The sequence below is a fragment of the Rhinolophus sinicus genome, chromosome 1 (assembly GCF_057876585.1).
Source record: "Rhinolophus sinicus isolate RSI-liver-muscle chromosome 1, RSI-T2T, whole genome shotgun sequence".
In the NCBI taxonomy this organism is placed as follows: Eukaryota; Metazoa; Chordata; class Mammalia; order Chiroptera; family Rhinolophidae; genus Rhinolophus; species Rhinolophus sinicus.
This window is the reverse complement of record NC_142501.1, coordinates 19,365,738-19,379,928: the sequence shown is the minus strand read 5'-3', so window position 1 is coordinate 19,379,928 and position 14,191 is coordinate 19,365,738. Positions and strand designations below refer to the sequence as shown.

The window sequence follows — 14,191 nt, the reverse complement described above, 5'->3', positions numbered from 1 at the left end:
AATAATATTTACCTATTTGTGCTCCAAGTAAAACTGTAAATGAGTTAATGTTATATTCAAGGAGACAGACTTTTTACTGTGTAGTAAGTTCTTTTAATTATTTTCTCAGCTGTAATTATCAATTGCAACTTTCTGATATCAAGGACTTTAAATATTGGAGACTTTAATAAGCTGCCTAGTCATCCAGTCATGAATTTGAGAATTTTTAGATTCAGTATTTCTGTATCAAATGTGAAATTAAATGGTCTCTTTATCCTTATTTAATAATGAATTAAAATTATAATCAATTCTGTCCTGAAAATAAAAGCTAAAATATTTAAAATTTAATAGTGAAATTATCTTGTTTACTTTTTTATAGATAGCTCACATGACTAAAAGTGAACTGTATCTTCAAGACACTGTCTTTTTTGGCCCAGGTCTTTTATTTTTAGACCAGTACTTTAATAATTTTGTAGACGAATATGTTGTTCTATGGATAGCAATGGTAAGTTCTTTTCTCCTAAGATTTTTATTTATTTTTAACATGTCAAATAGCACTATGCTTAAGAGTGATTTCAGTGAAATATCAGGTAGTCTCACTATCTATACAGTAAATGTTTTGTAAAATTACTTCTTTAAAGCTGTGAATTGTTTTTTATTGAGTATAGAAATGGCCCACATATCTGGAGGTCTTGCTTCCAACAGCCTAAATTCTTAAAAACATAACTGTTAACTGTGTACCTTAAAAATAACTATATCTTTCTCCCCCCAAAATAATAGGACAAAGATGTCAAAAATCACTTTATTCTGCCCAAAGGACTCCAACACTTATTAGAGTCTGACTTTACTTATTCAAGCTTGTTGAATTATTCCGAGCTTATAGAAGGTACCAGGTAAACTAGACGGAGTTAGTGTTAGCAAAGGTGGCCACTTACTGCACCAAGAACTGTCAGCTAATATTGAGGAAAGGAAGCAGAACTGACAGTATTACCAAGTAGTGGATTCTGGGACCATTTTGTGCTAGAAGCAAGTAACCCTATATATCTGTATGGCCCTTGAATGTACTGCATAATTTATATTAATAATGATGATTTCATCAAAGATTAAATTCTCATTGATTACATCCTGCTTAAGAAAGTGAAATGGATAATGTATATATTCAAAAGTCATTATTATTCAAAATGGTTATATAGAATTATGGTCTTAAGACAGAAGTTTTAGCCATTAGAAGAAAAGAAAATCACTGTTGTTAACACCTTAATCACAAAAGTGGATAAAGAAAGCATTATTAATTTTTTTATTTTGAGACATCTATATGGTTGGTCTTCAATTAATGGTGGTTTTGAACAATTCTACTGTATTTTTCCCTACCTCTGGACCTCACTGGCCTTCACCAAATTGTTAAGTGATATATAACATATACCGTGTTTCCCTGAAAATCAGACCTAGCCAGACCATTAGCTCTAATGCATCTTTTGGAGCAAAAATTAATATAAGACTGGGTATTATATAATTATATATTATATTTATTATATTATACCCAGTCTTATATAAGACCTGGTCTTATATTTTATTAAAATAAGACCGGCTCATATTAATTTTTGCTCCAAAAATGCATTAGAGCTGATGGTCTGGTTAGGTCTTATTTTCAGGGAAACATGGTATTCAAGTACACTAAAAGAAACCCTGCAGTGAATCTCTTGATAATTTAATAATCTCACCCTCTTTGTTAGATTTAGGCACTAAAAAACTGCATCTGTTCTGTGTATAGACCACTTAGGTATGTCTGATGATCCTTTATACTAGGTTCTATAGTATTAATAACTTAATATCCTTTTGTGGTCCATTCAAGTCTTCCATTCTTCAAATGGTAAAATATAAATCTTAATCCTTGAAAGTTTTTCAGGCAATATTCTAAAAAGTTTGCAAATCAAAATAATTTCCTTTAATTTACTGTCCACTTTAAATACTTTTAGAGCTCTAAAACTGTCTAAGTTTAAGAAATAGGGAGTGATTATTCAAACTATCTGAAAATTCAATGTAGGGTTTCTTTTTGTGAACTTAAATAAGTATTACCAAATGTAACTGGTAATTACCAAATGTAATTAAAATATCAGGTGTTAAAAATTCAAGCACCTATTTTGTAATGAATGAGTTGGTCTGGTTTTCAATGGTGGTGCAGATTATGGTGAGGAAGTCAAATTCAATTTCTCTTTAGAACACTGCATGGACCACAATGAAAAACAAAAAACACTGTGTAGCCCAAACAAAACACATGCCCTTTAGCATCCTTAGGGAAAAGGTTCTTGCTTCAGAGAGAAAAGGGTTAGATGGAGCTTTTCAAGTAAATGATACGAGATTTTCCCCTCATGGGTGAGAATTCCCTCTACCAGCAGAGCTGGGAGGCTCCTTTTTCTGAAAGGAAGCATTTGCCCCTGGTCCTGAGGATAGTTTTTAGTGTGCCTTCCTCAGTTTTGTATACAACACAATTTTGTATATGCCTCCCCTCAACTATGGTGTCTTTTCTAGGCATTTACTTTTTAACAACTAATCTCAAAGGAATAAAAAATGTAAATGATGGAATTTCATTATAATGACTGATAGCCCCTTTTAGTAGAAATTTGTGGCTTTGTTACACAGCAGAAAATTAAAAGAATGTGGAGTCAAGATATGCATTCTGTTACTTTACAGCTTTTGTATTTAAGTCTCAGCTTTTACCACTCTGAGCCTCAGTTACTATAACTGTGAAATGTCCTGCATACTCCAGAAGACTATATAGTGAGGTCCAAATATGAAACATATGAAAGTACTCTAAAATGCAATTTTCCAGTGAAGAATTTTGGGTTAAGGTTTGAGATTGGCAGAGGGCAGAAAAATAGCTACTGCTTAAAAAAAGAAATATACCATAATCTATTTTATATTCTTTTTTGCTTCTAAAGGTCATTTCTTCATTTGATATGGTGATGTACTTTAGTGCTTTGTGCCTGCAAATTTCAAGACATCTTCATCTAAATATCTTCAAGACTTCATGTCATCAAGCACCTGAACAGGTTCACAAGCATATTGACTAATAGCCCAAGGAAAAGAGGAGAAGCAGTTAGGGGAACCTAGGAGTGAAGGAAATCCCCTTTTGCAGGAGGCTAGTATACTATCAAATAAGGTTATATTTGAATATAAAACATTAAGTCCTACAGATTCCATTATGTCTTGTTTCAGTTGTTAAGCCCTCATTATGTATCAGTATTTTTGACCACCGATGTTATCAGAGTAATACAATCTATAAATTATTAATAATTAGAAACAAAACCAAAGAAAGAAATTTCAATTTTCTGAGGGTAAGAAAGTGCACTACTATAGTTCTAAATAACAGTCTCTTTGTCTCAGAAATCTTTATTAGAGACTTGGGATTTTCACTGCCAAATGATTACATAAAAATTTAGGACTTAAAGGATTTTAGCCATGTTGAAGATGACGTTTACTTTGCTAAAAATTGATGAATTCATAATATTGCATAAGTGCATGGATTGTAATACTCTAATTACTGAGTCAAATGATGCTATAAGAAATGCTTTATTAGCCATTTTTCAAAAGCAGTATGTTAATTATTATATAAAAGTAAATACTTGCTTTAATATGCCAACTAAAATTTTAAAAGGCTACTGGAATTTTCTACAACTTGTATTTAGTAAAAGGAATTTGTCTTACCAGTTCAGAAAAACAAATGAATCTTTACAGTGAGGGTAATTTGTTCCTTGATATTCTGAGTTAAAATTTCATTGTTACAAAAAGGTGGACATTAAACATTCCCTTTTATGAAAATAATACAGTCGCTAAAGCACAGTTGACATGTAAGAAAATTAGTAATTTATGAAAACATGGCAAAATTATCTTCCCTTTAGAATATCAGCCTAAGTTACTTCAAGTATACATTTCATTAGAGGTTAAAAAGGGGGTAAAATAAGTATCAGTTATTCAACCACTATGTACATTATGTACTGGTTCACATCTTTCTACTCTCACTTAAAAGTAGAGTGACTATTATGAATGATAGAACTACTACTGCAAGGATCTTTGGTGATCCAAATCCTCTGACTACCATCTTACCCTATTTTTAATTTTATACAAATTCTGTAGACCATAAGCCATATGGTAAAATAAAATTAAAAAAGTGAATGATTAATGAACATGTACTATATCTTAAGCAAGAAAACGACATTAATGAAAAAACAGTAAAAACTGATATACCTTAAGAGGAAAAAATATTTAATTAAGTATACAGAAAACACTCCAGAGTACTTATTTTGCCCCTGTAACTACTAGTAAACTTAAATAAGGACCCTCTTAGAAATTTGAGTAGTACTTGAGATTTATATTCTAAATACTTTGGCTTAAAATGGAAATCCTTTACAAAGTGCAAAAATTTAGGAAGTAAACTGTCCCCTTAGTGTCAAATATTTGTTAATGGTGGCAGACTAATTTCTTTCTATATAAGTTATCACAGAAAAAGAGAATCAGTATGGACTTATTTTTAAAAACATTGAAAACCTTAAAACTAAGAGTGAGTTGTAGGGGCAAAAACTAGAATTTAAAACATGGAAAAACAGGAGGAAATCACTCCTCTCCTAATGGGCATTATTTTTTGTTTTGAAAGATTCAGTGAAAGCAATTTGAGCAAGAAAACAGTAAGTTTGACTTATTTCAAACAAAAGCTGAAACAGTTTAATATTTATTAAATCATTTTAAAAGACAAGGTATAAGAATTAACTTCAAGTTTGGAAATGAAAGTAAAATCAAACTTCCATATATTTACTGAATATTAAAACTGAAAAAGCATTCTAGGTAATTTATTTTTGAAGACAGATGTGAAGTACTTAAACCATAAGTAATTAGGTATGTTGATAATATGCTCTTAATCATTACTACAAATATGTGCCATTTAATTGTGCACCAAGCCCAACTAAATGGCATTTTGATGTCTTTGTGGAAATGACATATTCACTAATCCATATTTTAAAAGTGATATTTATATAATGTTCAGTTGTCTTAATGGTTTTTATCAGGTTTATTCCATGACACAAACTTAAGTTGCTTTTAATAAATTTTATAAATCAGCAGTTTCTTTGAAATTTTATTAGAACTGGCTGTGTAACTTAATGACTATGTACAAAAGGATGTACATGTAAAATAGATTTTTTTTTCTTAGGAAGAACAATGTAACCTTCTATACTTGTGCTTTCTACTTTTTGGGACTGACAGAGATACAGTGAAGCCAAAACCTGAAATTAAGTCATCTTTATTGCTGAAAGTTAACTGACAAGTGTTAAAGAGAAAAATGCACTATTACTGTTATTAAAGATCAGAAAGTTTGGTACATATAATTTAGAAATTGCTGCTACTCACATGACTGTTCAGATTTTATTTGAAGGTTAACAGAAAGAGGAGGCTTACACTTAAGCTAATGATAAACAGGATGTAATATTTTAAACTAGAATTTTAAAACCACTCTGAAGATTTACATGCCTCTTAGCTAATATTATAATTGTATCATATTACTTAGGTTCAAGTTCTTCCTTCAAAGAATCATCAGAATAACACGGATTGAAGAGACTTTCGAACAGCTGCCGTCTCTTGCTGCTGCTGTTACATGAAAGGAAGTATTAAACATTTGTTTAATTTTTAGATAAGTGTTATACATATTTCAGCAAATAAAACATTTCAACGCTTATATTAATCCTTATTTTTTGGACTTTAAATGACTTACAGTTTCCATCATAATTTTTTTTCGCAACATAGCCAATTCGTTTCTAAGTTCATTTTGTGCATCAATAACTAGATTACTATGATTCTTCTCCAAGTCTTCCATACTCTAAAATACAAAAGGCTAAGTTCAGTTATAAACCACCACTTTTCATCTCAGGTTCTAAACTTGTACAATTAATTTTCAAAAGTAGGAATTTTAAAATTTTCAATGTATATTATTTATTCCAAATAAAAATAGTCTAAGTAATACATCAAAACCAAAATACCCACTAAAAGATTAAAAAATGTCAGACAAGAATCAACTATTATTATAGGAGGTATAACAGCAGTGTAGTGTACTTTGCTCAAAACAGTGGTTCATGAATTAAGGTTTCAATATTGAACATAAAAAGGAAAAAGTCCCAAATCAATAAATACCATCATTTTGAAAATTTATAGTAAGCTTTCTAAATATCAGGTTGTAATCTACTTATTATGACTAACAGTCAAGTTGATATGAATTCATTATAAAGGGAATAAAATGATCTGTAGTATACCTCTTCAATTTATGAAAAACAAAAATTATGTCATAAATCTTTACTACTCATCCAATAAATAGTGATCCTAATGCCTACTATATAAAAAGTATATGATGTTAAGTACTGTGGAGAAATTTAAAATAATACATGATCATTCCCTTATTCCAGTAAGAGACATATGAACAAAAATAACACAATTTTATAATAGGAATGGAACAACTTGCTGTGGCTCTGTAATAGAAAATGGGGATTAATTCTAATTTAGTTGGCAAAAGAGTAAGATTTCAGTAGATAAAGAAAAAGTTAAAAGCATTCTAGGGCAGATAGCATAAGCAAACGCATGGAAGTGCATAATTCAGAGAAAGCAATTATGATGAGGGGTGAGAGTAATGAACAAATGTAGAAACTGAAACATAAAAAGAAGATCATAGTATTGGGTGGAGGGAATACTGAATACCTAAAAATTTATAGTAAGAGGCTACTGACAGTTTTTCAGGAGGGAAGAAATAATGTTTAGGAAGATAGTATAGCAGACCTATGAAGAATGGATTAGAGAACAGAGAAATCAGTTAGCCTTTTAATAGTATAAGCAAAGAATGATGAGGTTCTGAACTAGGGTAGTAGCAGTGGAAATTTAAAAAAAAGAAAGAACCACTGCAGAGGTGAAAATTGCAGGACATACTAATAACTAGATGTGAAGAATAAGGGAGGTGGAGAAGTCAATATAATATTAATGTTCCTATCCTAAGTGGTAATATTTAGTGATAATACTTAGAAGAAATCTTTTCTAGTATGTTATCAAATCTTCATACCAATCAACAAATAATTTTCAGGGAGGTATTAGAGCTAGCTGATTAGAAACACTTTTAAAAATAACTTTTGTGTTCAGCTATCTTATTTTAAAGTTCTTTAAAAGTATTTGTTTTAAAACTATCTTATTAGTTTACTCAGAGAATACCAACTCCTTTAGAAGTGACATTTTGACATGTATACGAACAAGATTTTCTAAAAGAACTCCCATCACCGCCCCCCAAAAAAAGGATTCCAATGAACTATGAAAAATTACCAAAAATACATATCTGCATGAATAAGGTCAATAGTCAGACCACAGACCACAATTTCTTAATATGCATGTGTCATTAGATAATTCTCAATCCAAAAATTTTTAATCAACATGTTTTTTTATTCTGTGTCTGTGCCATCTTCTTGTAAGTTGGCATATAAAGCCATTTTTAGTCACTGGAATGATTCTGAAAGCAAATATGCCATAAAACACATATATAATACATTTGAAAATAAATATTCATCAATTTCAATAGGTACTTTCTATTTAACAAACACTGGGGATATAAAGACAAGTAAAAGACTACCTAAAAATGAATTATGGACTTTGTATTTTTAGTTGAATAGATAACTATCACAAGTGTTAATAAAATATGAATTTATGTACAATATGTACAATTTTTACGTAAATTTTCCAATTCACCATTTCCTGTTTTGAATAATTCCCCCAAAACATTAGAATCCTAAAATAAAATATATTTAGAACTTAAAATAAAAAACAATACGTTAGAAATGGATAGTTTTTAAAATATATAAGAAAACGTTTCCTTAAACTTAGAAAAAAATTATCTTCTACTTCCATACATGAATTATTTTATAAGAATATACTGTGTTACCAAATACAACAGACCTTTGTGTATTGTTCATGTAACTGTCTAATTGTTTTCAGTCTCTGGCTCTGAACAATCCTAGATTGTTGAAAAATCTTTTGTTGCTGTCGAAAAAAGTTCTACAAAAGTAAAAGAAAAAAATTATGTGATAACAATTTGAGTAAAATTTTAAATTTAGCAAAAAGTAAGCTTAAAAGGAATAGTTTAAAATCAATACATTTAACATTTTGCTTTAACATTATTATGACTAAATTTAGATAATTTGTATTCACCACTAATATAAAACAAAAATACAATAATCCTACTGGTCACTGAATAAAAATTTTAATACTCAAAATATGTCTTAATTCTTGGTGTTTTCAATATCAACATAGATGACCCTTCCAGTAATGCTGGTCTTTAAGTTCCTTGGCCTACTTTCCAGCAATGATTTTTGTCCTCCACCCTACTTTAGCCACTCACTTACATACTTCATATGCTAGAATTTTGTCATTACCAATAACTATAACCTCTATATAGTACTGATAATAGTAAACTTCATATTAACTTTGTGTTAGATACTACTCTGAAATCTTTTAAATAAAATTATATTTGAACTCGTAAATTCTGTGAGATAGGTACTCTTATTATCCCCTTCATAGATGAGGAAACTAAGGCATAAAGAAAAATAATTTTTCCAGTTTCACAACTAACATTTGGTCAAACTAGAATGTGATTCCAAACAGTATGTTTCCAGAATCCAGGCTCTAACCATTATTCCATACTGTCTCCATATATCCCACAATTCAACTACTATCTCCCTACTGTTCTAGCTTTCTCTTTTTAGTATACAGCTCAATAATCTCCATCAAGATCTAAAATCTATTCATCTTACCTACTTTTCACTGTCCCCTATCCCTATTTCCATGTCCTCATTTTCCTCTTTCCCAGTGTAAATTCTACGGTCAATCATTATTACTCCTTGGCCTATATAGCTTGCTCCCTTCTTACTCTGTCACATTTGTTTAGCTAAACCCCAACCCTGGAAAACCTAACTCTTCTAGCTACTCTGCCTGCATCCCGGTAGATGGTCATAACTGGAGAAAAACCCACTACATGCCAACAGGTCTAACTTTAAATCATGATCACTAGCCTAAAATGGACCCTTAATGTTGCTTGATAATTGTATTTCCTTAGTCCATTCACTGGCCCACTCAGGAAAGCATTTTATATTTTCTCATTTGACCTCAAAAGGCAACATATTTTCTACCATCTGATGACCTTAATTATTTCACTAAAGAAATCGAAGCAATCCAAAGAGAACTTTCAGTCTATCACCATATCTACCCATCCACCTACATCCCTCTGTGTTCATATATTCTACCTCTCTCCTATTTTTAAGGATGAACTATCCTTGTTCCCTGCTAACGCCAACTTTTTTACATCCCATTCATTCTCAAGAACTCAGCAAATGTCCCCCCTTTCCATTGTTTTTTATTTTTCCCTCAAAAATATTCCTAACAGCACACAAACATGCTGGTCTTTCTCCATTCTTAAAATGTATAAAATAAAAAACACTGTTCCTTTTCTACTCAGGCTACCATCCCATTTCTTTCCCATTCTCTCAAACGCTTTCCAGCTGGGTTTTTGCACTCGTTCCATCAAAATCATTCTGTTCAAGACTGATCGGAACCATTCTGATCAACAGCAATGACCTTCACATTGCCAAATCGAACTTCTTTGGCCTATAAGCAGCATATAAAAAGTTAATCCATTCTCCTTAAAAGGCTTTACTTTGCTTACAGTGGTTTTCTTTCTACTTATTAGGCCACTTAGTCTTTTTTACTGGTTCTTCTTCATCTTTTTGAACTCTTAAACACCGAAGTACTTACTCAGGGCTCAGTCCTTAAGACTTCTCTTTTACATTTACAATCACTCCCTTGGCCTTAGCAAGGAACAAGGATAGCTCATCCTTAAGAGCAGGGAGAAGATATAGCATATGAGCACAGAGGGTTGTAGGTGGGTGGGTAGATATGATGATGGGAGATTGGAAAAATTCCCAACTTTGTATATTCAACCCGTATCTCTTCTCTGAACTCCAGACTTATACCAGTGGCCTACACAACATCCCCCCTTGTTTCAGATGCATGTTTCATATTCATCTTAAATTTTAACATTTCTAAAACAGAGCTGATCAACCAACCCTTAAAATTATTTAATATGAATAGCACCTTAGTTCTTAGATAAGAAATGTGTGATAATTTTACAAACAATGAAAGGATGAAATAAAAGGATAGTTAATGTAGTTATATACCATATGACCTCTATCTCCTATAGAAATGGGCAGGTAACAAATCTGGCCATTAAGAGCAAACCATGTTTGACCATAATGACTGGTTCAGGAATAGACAAATAATCCAAATTAATCAGTGATATTCCTCCAGAGGACTTTTATACTAGAGTTACTGAGAAAGACTATCTTAGTCCACCAGTGTTACTAAACTTTAGTTAAGTCTGGGATTGCAAGAACCTATTTTGCTTACCACATTGAGAGAGCTTACTACAAATTGGAGACAGAGCCAAGATGATACTACATGAACAATTCTCCCCCCTCCCCCATCCAACTATACCTAAAGCTAAACTACCCCTGGACTTCTTTTATTTAACCAATAATCCTTCTTTTGTACTTGGACAAATTTCTGTCGCTTGCAACTGCAAGAATCCCAATCAATATAGGAAGCAAAGACCAACAGCTTTTATGAGAATGGTATATGCCTGTACTTCTCTGATTTACCATTCGGCAGAACCAAAGCATACAGCCAGCAATGGGTAATGGAACCTTGCCAAGTTCTATGGGTCTCCTACAAGGTTAGGCTCTCCATTCCTACTTGACACTTGTTTATAATAAATTAATTATAAAGCTAAGCATGATACTAACAGCTAGTTTTTGTTTTTGTTCCCCAGTTTTCTGTATGTCCATCTCCCACTGCTGAAACAAAGTCACAAACTGCTGAGAATATTCTTGGTTAAGCTTCTTTCTGTAAAATATAGTAACAAATATTGTCATATTTCATATCAATATGGGAAAAAACCATTCAAAACAAAATTCACTTTACATAATTTATACTATAATAAAAGAAGGAACTAGGATCTTAAAATTTCAGATATGAAAACAAGAAGTACAATTTTGATTATTGCTGACTCCAAGAAGTATTTAACCAGCTAACAGAAAAGCCCTCACATGTTTTAGCTCTTGAAAAAGAAAGTTTTATTGTATATATAAATTTTCCAGAAAACTTCATTTTACTCCCAGTTTATTTTTCATTTTCTCCTAATGAATATGGGCTCTGATAATAATAGATTCAATGAAGTTATTATATTTATCATATAAGATTTCCAAATAAACATATTTCACTTATTCCCATTTTGGTACAACAATGATTTTATACAAAAGAATAGTTAATTCACCTAAAATATGTAAATTATTTATAATACATGATTGATCTTTTTCAACACTGTTGACTATCACAAGACTAATGGTTTGTATGACATTTACTTTTTATTCAGCTAGTGTATTTCTAGAACAAACTACCTTCATAGCAAAAAGAACCCTCCATTTTTATTTAACAGGATAAAGGTAATCTTTATTAATTTCTAGGAAATATATCTCAAGTCTACGAAGGAGTGAAGTTATAGGACTAAAGGACTTAGAGAAAAACCAAACCAAATATATTTTTTACTGGAGACCCCAATAAATGTAAGATGGTAATATTTTTCATAATTTGCATGAATGAATACTATGAAATGATAAAAATGTTGTGGCTGTGAATGAACCAACAACCATACCTTTGCTCTCGTTGGGTTTTCCAAACATTTTCAATTCTCTTAGTATTGGTTTTGAAAGAAGCCTTGGCATACATTTCTAATTTTTTTCTCTTGGTAAAAAGAACCTGGTTAACGTCAGCTACATGGAAAATAAATATTAAAATTTAATGTTGAATAAAATTGCATATTTTGTTCCCACATATTCAAAATAAATATGGGTAAACGTGGTTTAACAGTTTCAGAAAGACAAAGTTAAATCTTAAAATAGACATAATATAAAAAAGCAAGGTTATTTGCTTTTAGATAACTTTTAGTTACTAGTATACCAGTTTTGCTTTTCCTAGCTAGATTTTTTTTTTTTCAATTTAGAGATGGTTAAAAAGAGCTAATAAAAGAAAAGAGGGTCTCAAGGACAGACTTCAATTTTCTCATGTGAAAACACTAAGGCTAAATTTTTCTAAATTTATAAAATACTTGTCAACTGAAAGAACACATTTAGATGAATTATTGTTAGAACTCATTATACGAAACACACAAAACTTCAAAAACAAAAAAAGCAAAAAGTATAAAAATAGTTAAAGAATAAGAAAATTACTTGTTTTAAATATAGTGAATGATACTTTTAAGCATATCATTTACTAAGAGACAAAAACCAGGCATAGAAAAATCTTAATTTAAGTAAATATGTAGATAAATTCATTCAAGAACCATTTTAAATATTTTTGTGGAGCTTTTTATAGGACATTTTTACCCATAAGTACTGCATTTCGTAAAAATTTTAATACTTCAAATAATGTTTTTCCAAACACGTGCATATGAATCTACTATCAATAGTTATTTTTCAGTAATCATGATGGAACTGCATTATTATATAAATATACTTCTAATATCCATCAATAATCGTAAATATATAAGACAGATTACAAAACAAGCATTTTGCCATAACCAAATCAAACAGGCTTTTCAAGCACTCAAAAGACTTGATTCTATAAATAAGCCATATTGAGAAGCCGAATATTGACTCTATTTGAGTACTATATCCCCTAACAGTTACTATAACTGACATTTGACATACTATTTAAAGTTTATTAACTTTTTATCTGATTATACAGCTCTTACTAGCTAGCAAGGCTGTTTTAATTCTCAACTACATAGTTTAATAATGTAAAAATAATATTTATTTAAAGGCTTCAATTTAAACTGTTCCTGATAGAGAAAAGAACAATGGAATGTCATAGAATATAACTAAATTGAGAAAATGGTAAACTGACATACATACAGATGTGTGTGTTTGTATCACTTAGTCTGTGGAAGAAAGTGGAAGTCTGTAAAAGTCCATACCCAAGAGGGGTAGATTTTTCTCATCATTTTGTTCTAAAATTCCATAGTCCATTAAATTCACACATGTATAATATGAAAGAATCATTGCTAGTAAAAGTACTCACCATTGTTAGTATCATTCGCACTCTTCACATCCATAACTGGAAAAGGTTAAGTAAGGAAATCTATGAAGCTGAATCACATATACTTATGCAAAATCTTATATATGAAAACAAAGCATTAAATGACAGTCTTGAGTACAACTGATTAGAATTTCCTATTATACAAAATACATGGTTTAAAACAACTTTCTTTAACTATAGGCATCTCCTAAAAACATACCTCCAAATCTTTTCAGCATATTCTGTACGTCACCCCTATGAAGAAATTGCATTTAAAAACTTAATTAAGGACCCATAAAATGTCATGCTTGATATCATAAAAATCACTCAGTATTTTACATATAATACTCATTGGCAAAGTAGACTGTTCTTAAAGTACTTAGTATCTAACAGGCAAAAATTATTTTGAGCACATTACCCCATATCTTCAACTATTTCTGCAGAATTCCTTTTCTTCCCATGCTTATCAATTACTGGAGTCTTCTCTGCATTAATAAAAAAATACACATATATTTTAAATTATACTATTTTGGTAATTTTTAATGAAGAAATATCTTAATTTTGAGGTCTTTTAGGCATTTTGTCAACATGAGTTTTTAAAGCAGATATATAAATGCAAATCTTTCTCTGCAGGTTAAGTGGAATTAAGATTCATGACCATTTCACATGAACAGTTTTGCAAGTCTTCCTGCGTTAATATCATAATAAGCCATGTAATATTTATCAGACATTTTGGGAATAAGGGCTGCAAAGGCAAATGCTATACAAGCTACTCTAACTCCAAATGACAAACATGAAGTTTCATTACAGTTTAAAATGCAGTAGGTTCAACATAAATGAGCTACAGGACATGGTCACTGCCCAACAATATTAGATATACTGTACCATCAGTAACATCCTCTGAACCACCCAGATCTTTTTTATCTTCTTTCTTAGAATCATAGGCTCTCATAACCTGATCCTCCATTGATGTCTTCCCAGATTTCCTGGTACGTTTTCTTCCAGAGGGCACCAT

The 14,191-nt window shown here is 30.9% G+C and overlaps 2 protein-coding genes across 7 annotated transcripts in view; one reads left to right on the top strand and one right to left on the bottom strand.

The window, feature by feature from the left end:
• The window catches only part of CHPT1 (choline phosphotransferase 1), a 24,029-nt gene extending 18,325 nt beyond the window's left edge, over positions 1-5,704 (top strand). For 2 of the 5 annotated variants that reach the window (XM_019732086.3, XM_074326219.2), the window contains 3 exons: positions 359-484; positions 2,919-3,029; positions 5,537-5,704. In XM_019732086.3, coding sequence (XP_019587645.3) covers positions 359-484; positions 2,919-3,029; positions 5,537-5,581 — 282 coding nt within the window. In that variant the 3' untranslated portion in view covers positions 5,582-5,704. Of the gene's footprint in view, positions 1-358; positions 485-2,918; positions 3,119-5,536 lie in introns of all 5 variants that reach the window. The other 3 variants (XR_012494068.2, XR_012494069.2, XM_074326218.2) reach the window with 3 other exon arrangements.
• SYCP3 (synaptonemal complex protein 3) lies at positions 5,563-14,191 on the bottom strand. Of its 2 annotated transcripts, XM_019732088.3 has the most exons (8): positions 14,057-14,191; positions 13,595-13,656; positions 13,397-13,431; positions 11,756-11,873; positions 10,848-10,947; positions 7,951-8,049; positions 5,741-5,845; positions 5,563-5,616 (listed from the first exon to the last, which is right to left on the bottom strand). In XM_019732088.3, the coding sequence occupies exons 1-8, from the start codon at positions 14,189-14,191 to the stop codon at positions 5,563-5,565; spliced, it is 708 nt and encodes a 235-aa protein (XP_019587647.3). The 2 variants fall into 2 exon arrangements, with proteins under 2 accessions (XP_019587647.3, XP_088653384.1); XM_088797258.1 differs by lacking the exon at positions 5,563-5,616 and having other exon boundaries at positions 5,714-5,845; positions 13,595-13,661; positions 14,062-14,191.

What these genes read in the sequence shown, in the direction of transcription:
- SYCP3 (XM_019732088.3), bottom strand. Translation starts at nt 14,191, where the DNA reads ATGGTGCCCTCTGGAAGAAAACGTACCAGGAAATCTGGGAAGACATCA. An exon ending in AGGATGTTACTGATGGTACA is followed by an intron (nt 13,657 to 14,056) that starts GTATATCTAATA and finishes AATGCAGAGAAG; the next exon opens with ACTCCAGTAATTGATAAGCA. An exon ending in TACATGAACAATACACAAAG is followed by an intron (nt 5,846 to 7,950) that starts GTCTGTTGTATT and finishes TTTGTATTTTAG; the next exon opens with AGTATGGAAGACTTGGAGAA.